Source organism: Corylus avellana, chromosome 6 (assembly GCF_965113065.1).
Source record: "Corylus avellana chromosome 6, dhCorAvel1.hap1.2, whole genome shotgun sequence".
In the NCBI taxonomy this organism is placed as follows: domain Eukaryota; kingdom Viridiplantae; phylum Streptophyta; class Magnoliopsida; order Fagales; family Betulaceae; genus Corylus; species Corylus avellana.
Window position 1 is genome coordinate 9,223,791 of NC_142495.1, and position 14,382 is coordinate 9,238,172.

The window sequence follows — 14,382 nt, forward strand, 5'->3', positions numbered from 1 at the left end:
TATTTGAATTTATGATATATGCACTACATGCTCATGAAAATTTAAAATTTTTTAATAGGAGCACTGCTTATAATTATCCTCACTTTATTTTTTCTTCTAGTCATAATCCCTCATATTATTCTTTCATAGAATTGCTTCAACCAACGTTTAAGGATGAGATTGAAAACCATGTATCAGTTTATATATATAATTAAAAAAAATATGTTATCCGGTTATTAACTGAATTTCTAAATGCCTATAATTGATAACCACAACCAATCTAGGCAGTTATCCAATTGCAGTTATTTTTGGTTATTCAATTAGCAGTTAATAGGGGTGAAAACCCGATCCCGATTACCGGTTATTGGCTAAAACCAATAATTGGAATCGGGGTACCTGGTTATCGGTTTTAAAACTGGTTAGTTGGTTGGTACTCAGTTACGAGTTGATGGCCAATCATAACCTGCTGAATTTACAACCCTAACCGTTAATAATCGATTCGCTTGTAGACCTTTTATCTGTCTATTCTATTTACTAATAATCCAGAATACACATCCAGACATCCTTAGTACAACGAGTTGTTTGTTGACCCTCACCTTTGTATTTTCTTTTTTTAAAAAAAAAAAAAAAAAAATTCAAGAATTAAATAACATAGACTTTTATATTATAAAGTTATTTTTTGGTAGACCATGCCCGACCGGCCGACCCGAACCATTTTTTTTGGCGAACCAACTTACATTTTATTGTCAGCTTGAAAAAAATAAAAATAAAAAAACCGAAAAGGAAAAAGGAGATCCAGGGTTCCCGTCTTTGAAAGCAAAGTACGACACTTCCGTGGCCGTCGTCGACGACACTTTCCCACTTTGCCCATCGTCGTTTGGGCAACTTGACCCTTTCATTTTTCAGGTCAGTTACTCATGTCGTTCTTCTTCATCTCCTGTGTGTCGTCTAGGTTTTGTTTTTCCAACTTGGTTATTATATCTGAGTTCCAAAATCACAGAAAGCTTACAACTTTACGCAACACTAAGCTTTGTTAATGCCACTAATTCACTTAGATTTTTCATTTTGTAAAGAATAGAAAGGAAAAAGAAGTTGATTTTTGAGTTGGGGTTTCAATTTCCTTTCTAGTTTAGTAGTTTGGGTGGGTTCTGTAACTGCATGTTAATGCTCTGTTTGTCTTTATGGGAAAAGAATTCCCAAAAACAGTTTTCAATGAAACAAAAGGATGCTTTTGGAGCAAGCTTAAGAAAACCCAGTTTTATAAATCCTTCAAAAAAAAATTTTTTTGGAGGAATTGAAAAGGAGAGCTAAATTGGGAGAAAATGGATGATTATCCATTTCAAAACAAACTAAATAGAATGTAGTTTTTTTTTTTTTTTTTGTTCTTTTGTAATTAATCTTTTCTTTTTGGAACATATTGGGACTTGGAAGGAGCCAAGGTTTAGATATTCAACGTGAATTCTATGTCTATTAGATTAAGGGTAGTGTACAATGAGGAAAGTGTGAAATTTTAATGGGGTTAGCCTTGTGGTATTTATTTATTTTTTAATTGTTAATGTCAATTTTCAGAAAAACTAAATGGAAGTTAGGCTTTTCCTTTTCTTGTTAATCTTTGCTTTGTTATATATTGGAAGGAGCTTCAGCTTTATACAAAGCAAATTCTGTGTCTTTTCTTCTATTTTTATTTTAATTTATTAAGGGTAGTGTACAATGGAAAATGCATAAACTTTAATGGCTTATCCATTTGCTGTTTCTCTCTGTTTAACCATAAATTAAGAGTAAGGTATATGCTAGTCTAGCCCATTCAAGCTGCAGAATTAAAGTTGAATCTGAAAGTCAACTTGAAATTAGTTTAGAACTACTGCATAATACTGAAAGTTATGTAGTTATTGCTCTTGAGGAACTATATGGAGCTAATTTTAAACATTTGCATTTTTTGGTTATATTTTGCATAGCTCAAATGGACTCTCCTGCACATCCTGGGCCAACTGATAATTCTGTACTTTATGATCAAGAAAACCATGTCTCTTCAGCAGTTTGGGATGGGCAGGTTTGACAACATCTTTCATTATGTTTCCTTTCTTTTCAAATCTTTTTCTTTTTTCAATTTTTGTGCTCTATTTCTAATTACTACAGTTGCTTATAGTTTCATTGCCACTTTTATAGGAGCGGGGAGTACTGAGATGTCATGAACACACTTCACTACTTGACCAATGGAAGCTCACTCCCAAACAAATTGAGTTGGTTGAGAAGGCGGGATTTCGGTACTTACGAATGATTCCAGCGATTAATTTTGACAGCGCACTCATTGCAGCACTAGTTGAGAGGTGGAGGAGGGAAACAAATACCTTTCACTTGCCAGTCGGAGAAATGGCAATAACCCTTGAAGATGTAGCACTCTTGCTAGGACTCGCCATTGATGGAGAGCCTGTTATAGGTGTAACAAACAGCACACCCAGCTTGTTGTGTGAGAAATTACTAGGAAGAGTACCAGAGGACCTAACTGGTGGAATGGTGAAGCTTACCTGGTTGAAAGAGTTCTTTTCTCAATGCCCTAAAGATGCATCAATTGAAGATATTGTACGCCGAACCCGCGCCTACCTCCTATACCTAGTAGGCAGTACAATATTTTCCACCACAACTGGGAATAAAGTGCCTGTTATGTACCTTTCGTTGTTCGAGGATTTTGACAAGGCGGGAAAGTTTGCATGGGGTGCAGCAGCATTAGCATTCCTGTATAGAGCACTTGGAAATGCTTCACTTAAAACTCAAAGCACCATTAGCGGCTCTTTGACTCTATTGCAGGTGACAGATATATAGTAAAGCAAATACATGGCTATGTCTGTGGCTTTCAATTATAATGCTGACTTTGATAATCTATTATTTTTCTCTAGTGTTGGAGTTATTTTCGCCTGAATGTCGGTCGACCGAGGCTCAATCAGGAGCTAAACCAAGGTTGCTTCCCATTGGTGCTTTGGTGGAAAGGAAAACAAAGTGGTTCACGAATGAGGTGTGGTATAGTTTCCTATCGCAAGGCCTTGGATTCTCTTAATCCTAGCGATGTAAGTTTATATGCATGTTGGTCAGTGTAGATTCTAATATATTGGGTTCGTTTGATAACACTTTTTAGATGGTACTTCTTGCTTTTTGGTTGAAAAAGTGTTAAGATGTAACATCAAAGTGAAAATTGTTCTTAATGTTTTGCGTTTGAAGTTGTTTGTTAATACTTTTGCCTTAAAAAAAAAAAAAAGTTTATCAAACGAGGCCGCTATTGTCTCGAAAGATGATATCCAATTGATGCGGTGTTGATGTGTAGGTAGAGTGGCTTCCTTACAAAGATATTGACCACACAGAAATACCAGAAGATATTAAAAATACATTAACCTTGCGGTCATCAAAGACTATGCTCATATGCTTTGAGAAGGCAGAGAGGCACCTCCCAGACCGTTGCCTTCGGCAATTTGGCATGCTTCAAGGAATCCCAAAGGATGTTCAGCGATGGGAGAGAAAGAGCCGTGCATATGATCATGGGGTTGACATCTTCGGGAAAATGCAATCTGAGCTTGATGAGTGGTCAATGCGTCGGCTTCATATTGTGGAAGGTGATGATGATGTGGACGAAGGGGAGTACATGCAGTGGTACCAGAAAACTACTCGTAAATTTGTAGGGCGGCTTACATCTGTTGAGACTGAATTTAAGGGAAAGGTAAGGCTATGGATAATCATCTATTTGATGTTTACTAATACTCGCTACAAATAGATATAATATATTTTTGGCTAATTTTTACAGGTTGAAGCTTTGAATGAAATTGCAAACATGCTAAATAGGTTTTCAGAAGATGGGATGGATTCCCGGGATATGAATTTGCTTGATGAGGTCAAGGGTATTGTACACAAATATTTGATCGACGAAGTCGAAGATTCACAAAAGAGAATTGGAACAAAGAGTACCAAGAAACGAAAACGAAAGGATGTTGCAATTTGTGAGGATGGTCAATACTAGATTTCTAGATGCAGTGATCATGTGCAGGTAGCTCTAGTTATTGAGATGAAAGTACAAGAGTTTTGGTGATGTTGTACTATAAGATCATCAATAAAATGCCTTTGATCGATGTCATATTGGTAGGTGAATGCATCAATTTTGTGAAACTTTGTTATTGGAAAGCCCTCTGCATGTCATCAAAGTTGTTGGCAGGGATATCGGACACCCGAAATCTTGATAAAATGGCTTGCCCTCCTAGCGAGATGCCCTCACGAATAAACAACTTATGGTTAGAATTAAGGCTGGCAATTTTTAACTTGACTCATAAACTCAACACAAATCCAACACTAAATTAACAGGCGAGGATTGAGAGATCTAGATCTAATCCATTTAATTAAATAGGCAGTGTTAAATGACCTATATAGTCTTATACTCATGTTTTCACATGCAAACATAAATTGCCGTCCCTAGTTAGAACCATCCTCTCAAGCAGGATCTCATGCTTCATTTTACTTTCTTTGAGAATGAGCCACATGACCATACTCTTCCATTGAAAACAAGCTTCATACAAAATTTTTAGTTCCAAAATGCTTCATGTTTCATGCCCAGTTCGGCCAATATTAGCCACGATTGTGCATGCTGTTTGCCAACCCAACTAAGTGCATCTTTTAGCTTCCATCAATGTTCTTAAGAGAATTTCAGTTCCCTAAAAACAATCTGCGTCCCTTCAACAAGTCTAGCTTCCGAAAATTGACTAATCAAAAAAGAAAAATGAAGAAAAAAAGGAAATATAATGGTGTACTGTTACGTATTTCTACTGAAAGAAAGATCCCATATACAAAAATCAAAATCAACTCCTTTGCAATTTTTATGCAAAAGGCTCAATAGTGTTTAGTTACATATACAACAAATCGGTGAGTCAGATTGGTACATGGAATTCATCAATATGTCATTTTAACAAATTTCCAGATTTTTTTTTTTCCTGGTGATGCCCGACATATCGTGCAATTGGTACACAACTGCCTAGGCCGCAGGCTGACGGCTGACCTAATCGTGTCGCCGCCTCTTTTGGACCTTAGTCTCAGTTTCCTACTCAATGAATATATGTTAGTTTCTCAAGTGAGAGGAATAGAGAAGATGAAAGTGAACGAACATGGCTCACCCTTGTTTGAAGCATATGCTTTAGGCCAGCAATAAGCTTGAAGAAGTACTCGTAAGCAGATTTGTGAGGCTCCTGCGCAAACACCTTAGCTTTAGACCTCTGATGAATAAGATAACATGGTAATCCAAAAAGATGCTATTACCTCTAAGTTGGGAGGCAGTGGCAGCCCTTCTACCTCAGGAGCCTGTGGAACTTGAACAAGTTTGGTGCCATCCACATCATCTGGCAACAGAACAGTCCAAGAAGGGGGATTAGAAATGCCAAGCGCCTCAAAGTCGACCTCAGAAGTCATCCCAACTGGAGAAGATTTTTGAGATGAAGAGATCGCAGCGGTTGAGGTCTGTGCTTGCTAATTAACAAAGAAAGATCGTTTTATCAGATTAATTTGAGACAATAACATGGAGACGAGGAGAAACAGCTGTTAAAGGCATTATAATCATGAGTGAGGACAAAGTAATAAACATAATAGTGCATACTCTAATGATTAAAGGCATGCCAAATTGTATCAAAATCTAATAAATATAAACATACAGCGATGTAAGAATTAATCTGCCTTGAATTCTGTCATTTCACAGCTTTCAAGGTCTCTTTGGAAGTTTCTTAATCATATAAAACTTCCCAAATATCACTAGAAAAAATGGCAAGTATTGATCCAAGCGGAGGGGAAAATGGATAAATTTTTTGCGAATTAAAGATGATGCCACATTGATTCCATCTTCCATATAAAATAAATAATAATAATAAAAGAAAAAACCTCTCTTTTTTCTCAGGAACAAGAAAATATCTCTCAAACCAAATAAGCCTACCTTACTATTGCATGAGTTTTATTTAAATTTGAAACCACTTCAATGCAAAAGTTATCTACCTTGAGACTGAATAGAATTTCCTCAAAAATCAACAAGAAACAAATCGCTTTAGATTTGGGACTTGGAACACAGGGGATAAACCTATCTGTAAGATTGATTTAAAAAATCCCAACTCCATGACTTGGTGATTAACCTGCTTTGATGTTTCTCCCTTAAAGCCAAAGAAAGTGGAGTTGGGTCTTCAGTGGTCGGGCCTTATTTGCAACAATAAGTAGAACAGCATTGATACTTTATTACTTCCAAGTTGCAAACAAAAACCTAGTCTTCATGCTTCTACTATTACACAATCACACTACAGGTAATTCAATATGTATGTTTGTCATATATCCCTTTATTAAACAACAGCAGCAGGAGATGATTAATTTAAACCAGCAATAAAGAACTACAGAAAGAATCAAATACCTGATACACATATTGATCACAGTACATATACTGCAGTTGAACCAAAAAAGAAAGAAAGAAAAGGAGGGAGATTTTTCCTCAAGAAGCAATTAACACTTACCATTGATGTAAGGTCTTGTTCACCTAAATCTATCTCATCATCGACATCTTCCGAAGCTATCTCATCTTCATGATTAGATGATGCCTTCTTATCATCGTCATCAACAGTGAAAAAGGGATCCGCCTGTGAAGCATGTTGCATCAAGTTAATAGGAATTACATGAAACTAGAACCTTTGGGGAAGGACAAAAAAAAAAAAAAAAAAGAAATTTCCTCCAACCTACTCTAATAAGTGTCAAATGTCATATCTCACATGTTTTCTTTAATATTTTTAACGGTTATTTATTGTCATTCTACTAACCTAGGAACCCAAACATTGATTTTTGAGAAATTCAAACATGTTGAATGACATTTGTCACTTATTAAAGTAGGTTGAAGCAAATTTTTTCCAAACTGGTTTGGAGGAAATTTGTGTCAAAAAAAAAAATTGTTGGTCATTTCCCCAAACTGCTGGTACATGCACATCTTCTAAGCACGCAAACTTAACCAGATGCAAGGGGCCCCAAATAAAGCCTCCCAAGGGGTAAAGTTTCCATCTATAATCTTTGAATAATTTCTAACTTCTCTTGTTTATAATTCCATTTCCCTCTTTTCACTTTATACCCCCTCACATAAGAGAGAAACAGTGGATTGGGGTACAAATGTTCTTAAATGGTTGGATTCCATACCTTTGGTCTTTCTACAGCTTTGAATGAGTGGAAGGAAGGACTTTCAAAATTAGGCGACTTAAGTACGGCATATGCTCCTTCATTTGTATACAGCTTTCTACCAAACTGCATAATATGCAAACTGTTGGCTGAGATAGAATACAACTTCTGTATTTAACCAAAAGAGAATACAACTCCTCTAGCCGTTGACATTGACATCACTTTCTCTGAACATCAAGAGCTACTAGGTTAATTAATAATACATGCTGTTAGAATACACCAACTACCAAGCTAGCAACTGAAAAAAAACAAAAAAAACATGACATCCTATGGAAGTCAAAGGTAGATTGCCTTTCAAAATTTGGGATGCAAACACACCCAGGGCGGAACCGCAGCATAGGGTTTTTTTTGTTTTGTTTTGGGGGGCAAAAATTTTAAAATGCCCCAAGAAGTATGTGTTTTGCCTGTACCCCCTTACATAAAAGTCTAGTTCCGTTCCTGAACACACCAAAAGTGCACTCGATTCATCAGTCTCTATTGATATTATTCATCGTCACTCAATCTTGACAGACTTCCTTAACCACAGCCATACTAACTGGTGCAAGATTACCATTTTTTTAGCACAATCTCTAGTGTAAGTTGACTCTTAGTTAAGGAAGTGAATACATTCACATTGTTTGGTCAAGATGTTAGACATGAGCCAACATGTCAAAGCAGTCATAATCTATTGTATAGAGAATAGGCATCCACCATCCACTCTGCAGGTGTAGGATGTTCACCAACTGCAACAATTGGGAACTTTAAGAGAATAAATGAACATGAGAGGAACTTTATTTTAACACAAATAAAAGATAGATTTTACATATAAAATAAATCTGAACAACGCAACCTGCTAGCCAAAGTGCAAAATTTTTAATCCTATATTTGAAGAGCACATCCTATGTAGGAAGAGAAATAATTAATTTATAACACAATGCAATCAAAGTTACTAATTCTACTCCTGGTTATAGGTTTGCTCTGTACACAGGAACATGGTTACTTTCTCCTATGAAAAACGAAAGAGAAATGTTATATACTACCCAAGTATTCACCTTTCATCCATCAAAGCTGATGAGGGGTAGACCCTACCATAGCATTTCGTGGATGGAAATGGGTTTTTTGGTTGGGAGACCACGTTACATCAGATTTGGTGGATGAAAGGTGAATTCTTGGACAGTATATAGCATTATTTCTCAAAATGAAATGCATGCCCATAATGGTCAATTTTAAACATTCAAACACCCTACACATCTCATCAATGATATTCATATTTACACTTGGCCATATAGGCATCACAGGAGTAATGTATCATTTAAATGTAAAACTGTCCACACACACCCTTCTGATATAGCAAAATGAAATGCAAACTGTAGGTAGTTGGAAAGATGATCACCATATGACTATGAAATGTTACTCACTGGAACATTCAAGAAAATTAGGAGTTAGAAAAGGAACCTCAACCTGTGGGTAATCTGGAGCACTGAACAGAGTATATAGCTTCCCTGATTCTCCATCATGATCCATGCAATACCCACTTAGCATATCACCAAGATGATGCTGACCAGCCCTCACATCAGGGCCTTCATGCGATCTTATGATCAACTACAGTAGAAACAAAAGGCAGCATCTAGGTTAGCCTCCATCCATAAGTGAACTATCTACAAAATGGGGCTAAAGCAAGAAAATTGAGCCAAGAGTTAAGTTTATTGACTGGCTTTCGATTTACAAAATATTTGCCTATAAATTTACTTGCACTATTATGTTATTTGTCTTGAAAAGTTTTAGTTACTCAATTGTACGTGACAAAACTTACGCAGAAATTCATGTCTCAATATCAAGTAATAAGCACCAGTCTCACTTTTTGAGATACATGAGGGAATAAGGCATTGGAGCCAGGTGGCACATCAGAGACCTTTTCTTCAGAAAAGCTGGATGCTGGTGGGACAAGATGTGATGAGGTTGGTCTATTCCTGGAGCCAGAATGAGTCACTATGGTAATTTTGCCATACACATTTTTTACCATTTGTAAAGAAATGCTCATGCATTGGAAATTACCAATTTATAGTCTTTAAGTAATTGAGAAATGGCCAGGTTCCATTCAAAGGGGCTGAATTGTTTGAAGAGAACCATCTTGGATGGGAAAGGAGCAGTAATAGTATCTTCTGTGAGAAATCTTTATTCAGGTCAGTGAGTGAGGTGGGAATGTTTCTTCTCTGCTTAAGGGGATTTTAGGTAGAAGCAGCACATCAAAGATGACATCCTTTTATTTCAACCTTTATCATATTATTTTCATCTTTAGCGTGCCTTTGGGTTCTTTTAGCAATTGCACATCTTTTAGAGTCAATTCCAAGCCTTCTAAAGTTATGAAATGGGTCCTCTTTCAATCTGTGCAACATAATCGTAGAATCCGTTAAAGCTCTAAACCCTCAAAACAGAAATAAAAAGTATTATTTTAAAGCTTACTTATTAGGGATTAATTGCCATGTTAGAGGTCAGAATAGGCTGTTTGTTTCACCTTGAAGGCTCTAGTATATGAGAGATTAACACATTCTTTTTAAACAAATTCATATACTATTGAAAAAAGATTGACATGGTGAAGAAATTTGGCAAAAAAATTTAGTTGTCCAATTAGTTGCAATTCAAATGGGCAAAAGACCAATTTCCTTTTCTTTTTTTTTTATAAGTAAGAAGACTGCTCTACACTTGCTTGTGTTTTCTCAGAATAAGCATGTTTAGTATTTTTTTTTTTAAAAAAAAAAAAAAAAACACAACCAAACAATTTGTTTAAGTTGACCCCAAAAGAAAACTATTATTTTTTTTTCAAATGTAGACCCTACCAAAAAACATTTTTCACCTCTATATCACATCAAAACACTTTTCAAAACCATTATCAAACATATCCATAGGCCAAAAAAAAAAAAAAAAGGAAACAACCTTAGCTTTAGCCTTAATTAAAGTTGAGAAATATTTTCAAAGATTTGTTGAAGTGAAACCATTTAAGAGCGTCATAATGTTAGTAAACACTAAGCTTGGAAAGCAAAGGCTAATTCCAAAGGGTATTGACTTCCGAGAGTGAGATGCAATTCCAAGATCATGAACCAACACTTGAGGAGAAACATATGTGATAGCAGTGATAAGTATATAACGTCTAATTTGAATTCTATTGAAACAAAATAAGGTAATTTTAGAGTAGCTTTAATTGTGACATTAAAATTCAACTCAATTCAACAGTTATATAGACAAATATTACCTTCAACTTGGACATTTTCAAGAAAGCTTCAGTGCAATCAGGACCCCACCATAAACCCCGTCCTCGAGCTTTATTTTTACTTAGACCTTGTCTAAGTGATGGATCTGACCATAGCACATCAGCTAATAATATATTCAAGCCTTCATAAGGAGCGTCGATAAGAGATCTTTTAACTTCAGATAACTCATTTAAAGAACCAAGTTCTAGCCTCCGTATCCTTTTTCTTCTAGATCTTCGTGATGAGGCAATGTGTATACTACGGAAAAGCCCTCCATGAGTTGTATAAACAGATCCAGCTATAATTGAGGCCAAAGGAAGCACTTTAAAGCACTCCAGACATTTATTGTAGACATATTCACCTTGATCACCAAATTTGGTCTTCACCTCCTTCTCAAAACCATAAGTCATTGTGCATTCTTTTGACTCATGATTCCCACGGAGTAGATATACTCTATGGGGCATAAAAGCCTAAACACCCGAAAGTTAAAAATGAAATTTAAAAATATATAAGCAATATAAGAGTTGCTAGTTACTAAAAGAAAAAATACACATATAATACGAACTACAAACAAGTGCACTATATTTTCCATGTCCCAAAATAAAATCATCATCTGCTCACTTTCTTCTATGAAGAATTAGACTAAAATGTTTCCAATTGAATGACTAACATGAGAAAACAAGCAAAACCTAAATAACAACTGCGAAGTTATCATAAAACTTGTTTAACAGCCTACAGAAAAATAAGATCAAGAAATATAAATGTGCCACTTAACCATGATAGCGTATACATGAATACATTATTGCTTATAATGCTTTGTTCTCTACTCTTTTGCTTTTCTGAACGAAAAATGGGCATTAAGGAAATAGACAACTACTATAAATATCATTGACATACCTTCCAAGCCAATAGGAGCAAAAATACCTCCAAACCCCATGCTCCTTTATCTACATAGTTCCCATTGAAGACGTAGAACTGATTCTCGGAGGGAAACCCCGCATTTTCAAGGACATAAAGCAAATCATGGAACTGACCATGAATGTCACCCACAACAACAACTCTTGAATCCTCTCCACAGCAATCAATCTCCACACAGTTTGGTTCTTTGGAAAGGATACTTGAAGCACCATCAATAAGTTTATTTGCCACAGCAATTGGCATAATAGAATGAAACTCGGAGGGGGTGTGATTATCTGAAAACTGCTTAATGGTGGATGTCACATCCTGAATCCACTGTAAGGTTACCCGGTCATCTGCAGGCCATATAAGAGCTTGCGGAAGCGGTGGTTGTGACAAAGCCTCCTGCTCCTGATTTTGATCGTCTTCATTTCCTAACTGAGCTTTGACCTCTACCGGCTCATCTTCAAGAATCTTCCTTTGTGCCTCTCTATCTTGCACACCCTTATCACAGGCACGTTTTGCCCTAGTCACAGGCCTTTTCTGCACCGCGTTATGACCATCTTCATTTTGTACCTCAGCTTCCACCTCCAGTGACCCTTCAATCATCATAATTTCTGCTCCTCCAACCAGGGCATCAATGTTGTTGCTTGTCAGTGTTTCCTCACCAACCAAGCTTTCCCTAATCAGCAAATCACTCCCAACACTAGCAACTTTAGCATGTTTACATGCAATCTCTTTCACCCTTAATAATGATTGAATCCGTTCATCATCTAAGCCTTTATATGACATCTTACTTAATTTATACACAATATCCCTGCATGCACTGGCCTGCTTGACATTATTGCAATCAATCTTTGCATGATAATGACAAAAATCTAAATAACTTATCATGATACAAGTTGTACTTACCATCTTTTCAATACTAGAGTGTAAAGCTCTAGTCACATCACTCTTAGTGACCTATAAAATATTAATACAGTTAATGAGAGTGATCCACCTGATAAACTAAATAAATTTCATACATTCACCCCTCCCTTACCTTTCTGTCTCGATTTTCAACAACCCCACGTGCTATTTCTCTCATCATCACTAGTGAATGCACCCGTTGGTCATCCAAGTTCACAAAAGACATGGCATTTATACACTCCACAATCTTCTTGCATGCATTTTTAATTCTCTCTTCACGGTCCATGACTACAGCCAACAACACAACCCAAATAAGGACAAAACTATTTACACTCTAATTGCAGGTCTCATATAGTTTGGTGATTTTGAAGCATTCAAGCAAAGCAATTTTAATGGTTCACCTAAATAGAACAATATCTTCTAGGAAGGACATAAATGGCTCCCCTAAGAATAAGGCAATAATAAAAATTGCATTTGACCCATTGAAGATGATGCCACGTTCTTGTTAGGCATATGCATCACTAGAAAAATTTTGAGTCAAGGAACAAATCTCATGTCAGCTAAACCTCCATTTATCCAAAAAAAAATTAAGGATCTTAATTTACTTTGCACAAAAACACAGATTCCTCATGCAAGCCTTCTACTGCAAGACTTCTTAAGGTCCCTCCATCACCAAATCTGCCATTAGAGATACGCAAACCATGGTCAGGTTGCTAAAGCTAGGAAGCACTCATATTGAATACGAAATACACATACAATGATACAAACACAGTGACGTGTCAGTTCTTGAAAATCTAGGATACAACACTGTAGGAATACATCAATTGTTTAATATATAAACAAATACTTTTTAAATACAAAATATTGTAATTTTTGGTGTAAAAGATAATATGTACAAACAATAAATTAAATTAATAAGCAATTCGTTTCATAGAGAGAGAGAGAGAGGGAAAAATTTTAAAAAGGTATTAAACACCACATTGTCTACTTCTAACAATTTCTATCTTCAATTTTTCAAGAACAAAGAACAGAAACTAAAATTACACAGAAGCTACTCAATGTAAAGTGGAAACTTTTTTTATGCTTTCTATTATTTCATAGTAATGAAGCTTCAAAAATCCACAAGAATATGGAACATATGTCTACTCTAATATTTAACCTTTGGTTTTTATAAAATTTCCTACATTTTCTTAGCATCCAAACACAGCAGCAACGAGAACTCTCGCGTGCTGTGTTTTCAGGTCTAGATTATACGCTTTTCCGTTAATAATTCGGCAATTGTTTCACCATTTTTCGAAAATTATGGACAGTCTGATTCCCATCGTGCTCTGTTTGGATTTGTGGACATAGCAAGGCCTTAAATTGATTTCTCAGATAAACGAAAAGAAGAAGAAGATAGTGAAGGAGTACCTGGTTATTGGTTCTTCAATTCGCTTCATAAATTGATTTGGGGGTTTGAACCCTAGGATTTCAAAAATTGGTTCAATACGACAGAGTGCATTAAATAGTAATACTACAGGTCGTGAACTCTTAAGATAACGGCTCCTCACTCATAAGCATTTTTTTTATTTATTAATTTTTTTTTTTACAAATATAGAAATATTTTAGATTTTTTATTTCGTAAAACTCCCTTCTTTTTTTTTCTTTTTTTTTTTTTTTTTTTTATATGTTCCCACAAAATGAAATTCAAACTAGTGATCTCCGCTTCATTAAGCGTGGTCTCAGACTCCTAGTCGATTAAGTTACCTTTTGAAAACTCGTAAACTCCTACTATGTCACACTTGCGGTCAATCAAATCTCAAATTCTCTTCTTTTTTTTTTTTTTTTTTTTTACATATCCGCACAAGAGGGGGGAGGGGGATTCGAACTAGTGACCTACACTTCATTAAGTGTGGTCTCAGCCGATTGAGCTACCTCTTGGAGACCTTCAAATTCTCTTCTTTAAAAAATAAACAAGTGAAGTCTAGAGACAAATCAAGTAAAATTTTTAAAAACCTCTAAAATTTGTAAAAAAATTCTCATCTATACCCTACGAAACAGACCAAAAGCTTTCTTCATTACACTAAATACAGTGGTTTAGTATTGATTAAATATTCCACGAAACAGAATATTTAAATTAAATATCAGATTAATGGTAAGTTTGAATCTTGAT

At 35.7% G+C, this 14,382-nt stretch overlaps 2 protein-coding genes across 6 annotated transcripts; one reads left to right on the forward strand and one right to left on the reverse strand.

The window, feature by feature from the left end:
• The first annotated feature begins 746 nt into the window (after nucleotides 1-746).
• LOC132188793 (protein MAIN-LIKE 2) lies at nucleotides 747-4,096 on the forward strand. Of its 2 annotated transcripts, XM_059603330.2 has the most exons (6): nucleotides 747-885; nucleotides 1,935-2,029; nucleotides 2,146-2,784; nucleotides 2,874-3,041; nucleotides 3,296-3,685; nucleotides 3,770-4,096. In XM_059603330.2, exons 2-6 carry the CDS (start codon nucleotides 1,940-1,942, stop codon nucleotides 3,980-3,982), a joined length of 1,500 nt encoding a protein of 499 aa, XP_059459313.2. In that variant the 5' UTR covers nucleotides 747-885; nucleotides 1,935-1,939; the 3' UTR covers nucleotides 3,983-4,096. The 2 variants fall into 2 exon arrangements, with proteins under 2 accessions (XP_059459313.2, XP_059459314.2); XM_059603331.2 differs by lacking the exon at nucleotides 747-885 and having other exon boundaries at nucleotides 895-2,029.
• A 643-nt stretch (nucleotides 4,097-4,739) lies between these two features.
• On the reverse strand, nucleotides 4,740-13,731 carry LOC132187701 (serine/threonine-protein phosphatase 7). Of its 4 annotated transcripts, none has more exons than XM_059602103.2 (12): nucleotides 13,641-13,731; nucleotides 12,836-12,908; nucleotides 12,364-12,518; nucleotides 12,234-12,284; nucleotides 11,322-12,152; nucleotides 10,427-10,894; nucleotides 8,638-8,778; nucleotides 7,159-7,263; nucleotides 6,492-6,614; nucleotides 5,266-5,472; nucleotides 5,124-5,195; nucleotides 4,740-5,050 (listed from the first exon to the last, which is right to left on the reverse strand). In XM_059602103.2, exons 3-12 carry the CDS (start codon nucleotides 12,514-12,516, stop codon nucleotides 5,009-5,011), a joined length of 2,193 nt encoding a protein of 730 aa, XP_059458086.2. In that variant the 5' UTR covers nucleotides 12,517-12,518; nucleotides 12,836-12,908; nucleotides 13,641-13,731; the 3' UTR covers nucleotides 4,740-5,008. The 4 variants fall into 4 exon arrangements, with proteins under 4 accessions (XP_059458086.2, XP_059458083.2, XP_059458087.2 ...); XM_059602100.2 differs by having other exon boundaries at nucleotides 8,632-8,778; XM_059602104.2 differs by lacking the exon at nucleotides 7,159-7,263.
• Nucleotides 13,732-14,382: the final 651 nt, after the last annotated feature.

Excerpts from the sequence above, each read along its gene's own strand:
- LOC132188793 (XM_059603330.2), top strand. The coding sequence starts at position 1,940 with ATGGACTCTCCTGCACATCCTGGGCCAACTGATAATTCTGTACTTTAT. Across the intron at positions 2,030-2,145 it reads CAGCAGTTTGGGATGGGCAG|GAGCGGGGAGTACTGAGATG; the intron begins GTTTGACAACAT and ends CCACTTTTATAG. Across the intron at positions 3,042-3,295 it reads ATTCTCTTAATCCTAGCGAT|GTAGAGTGGCTTCCTTACAA; the intron begins GTAAGTTTATAT and ends GTTGATGTGTAG.
- LOC132187701 (XM_059602100.2), bottom strand. The coding sequence starts at position 12,516 with ATGGACCGTGAAGAGAGAATTAAAAATGCATGCAAGAAGATTGTGGAG. Across the intron at positions 12,153-12,233 it reads ACTCTAGTATTGAAAAGATG|GCCAGTGCATGCAGGGATAT; the intron begins GTAAGTACAACT and ends AATGTCAAGCAG. Across the intron at positions 6,615-7,158 it reads AAGCTGTAGAAAGACCAAAG|GCGGATCCCTTTTTCACTGT; the intron begins GTATGGAATCCA and ends CATGCTTCACAG.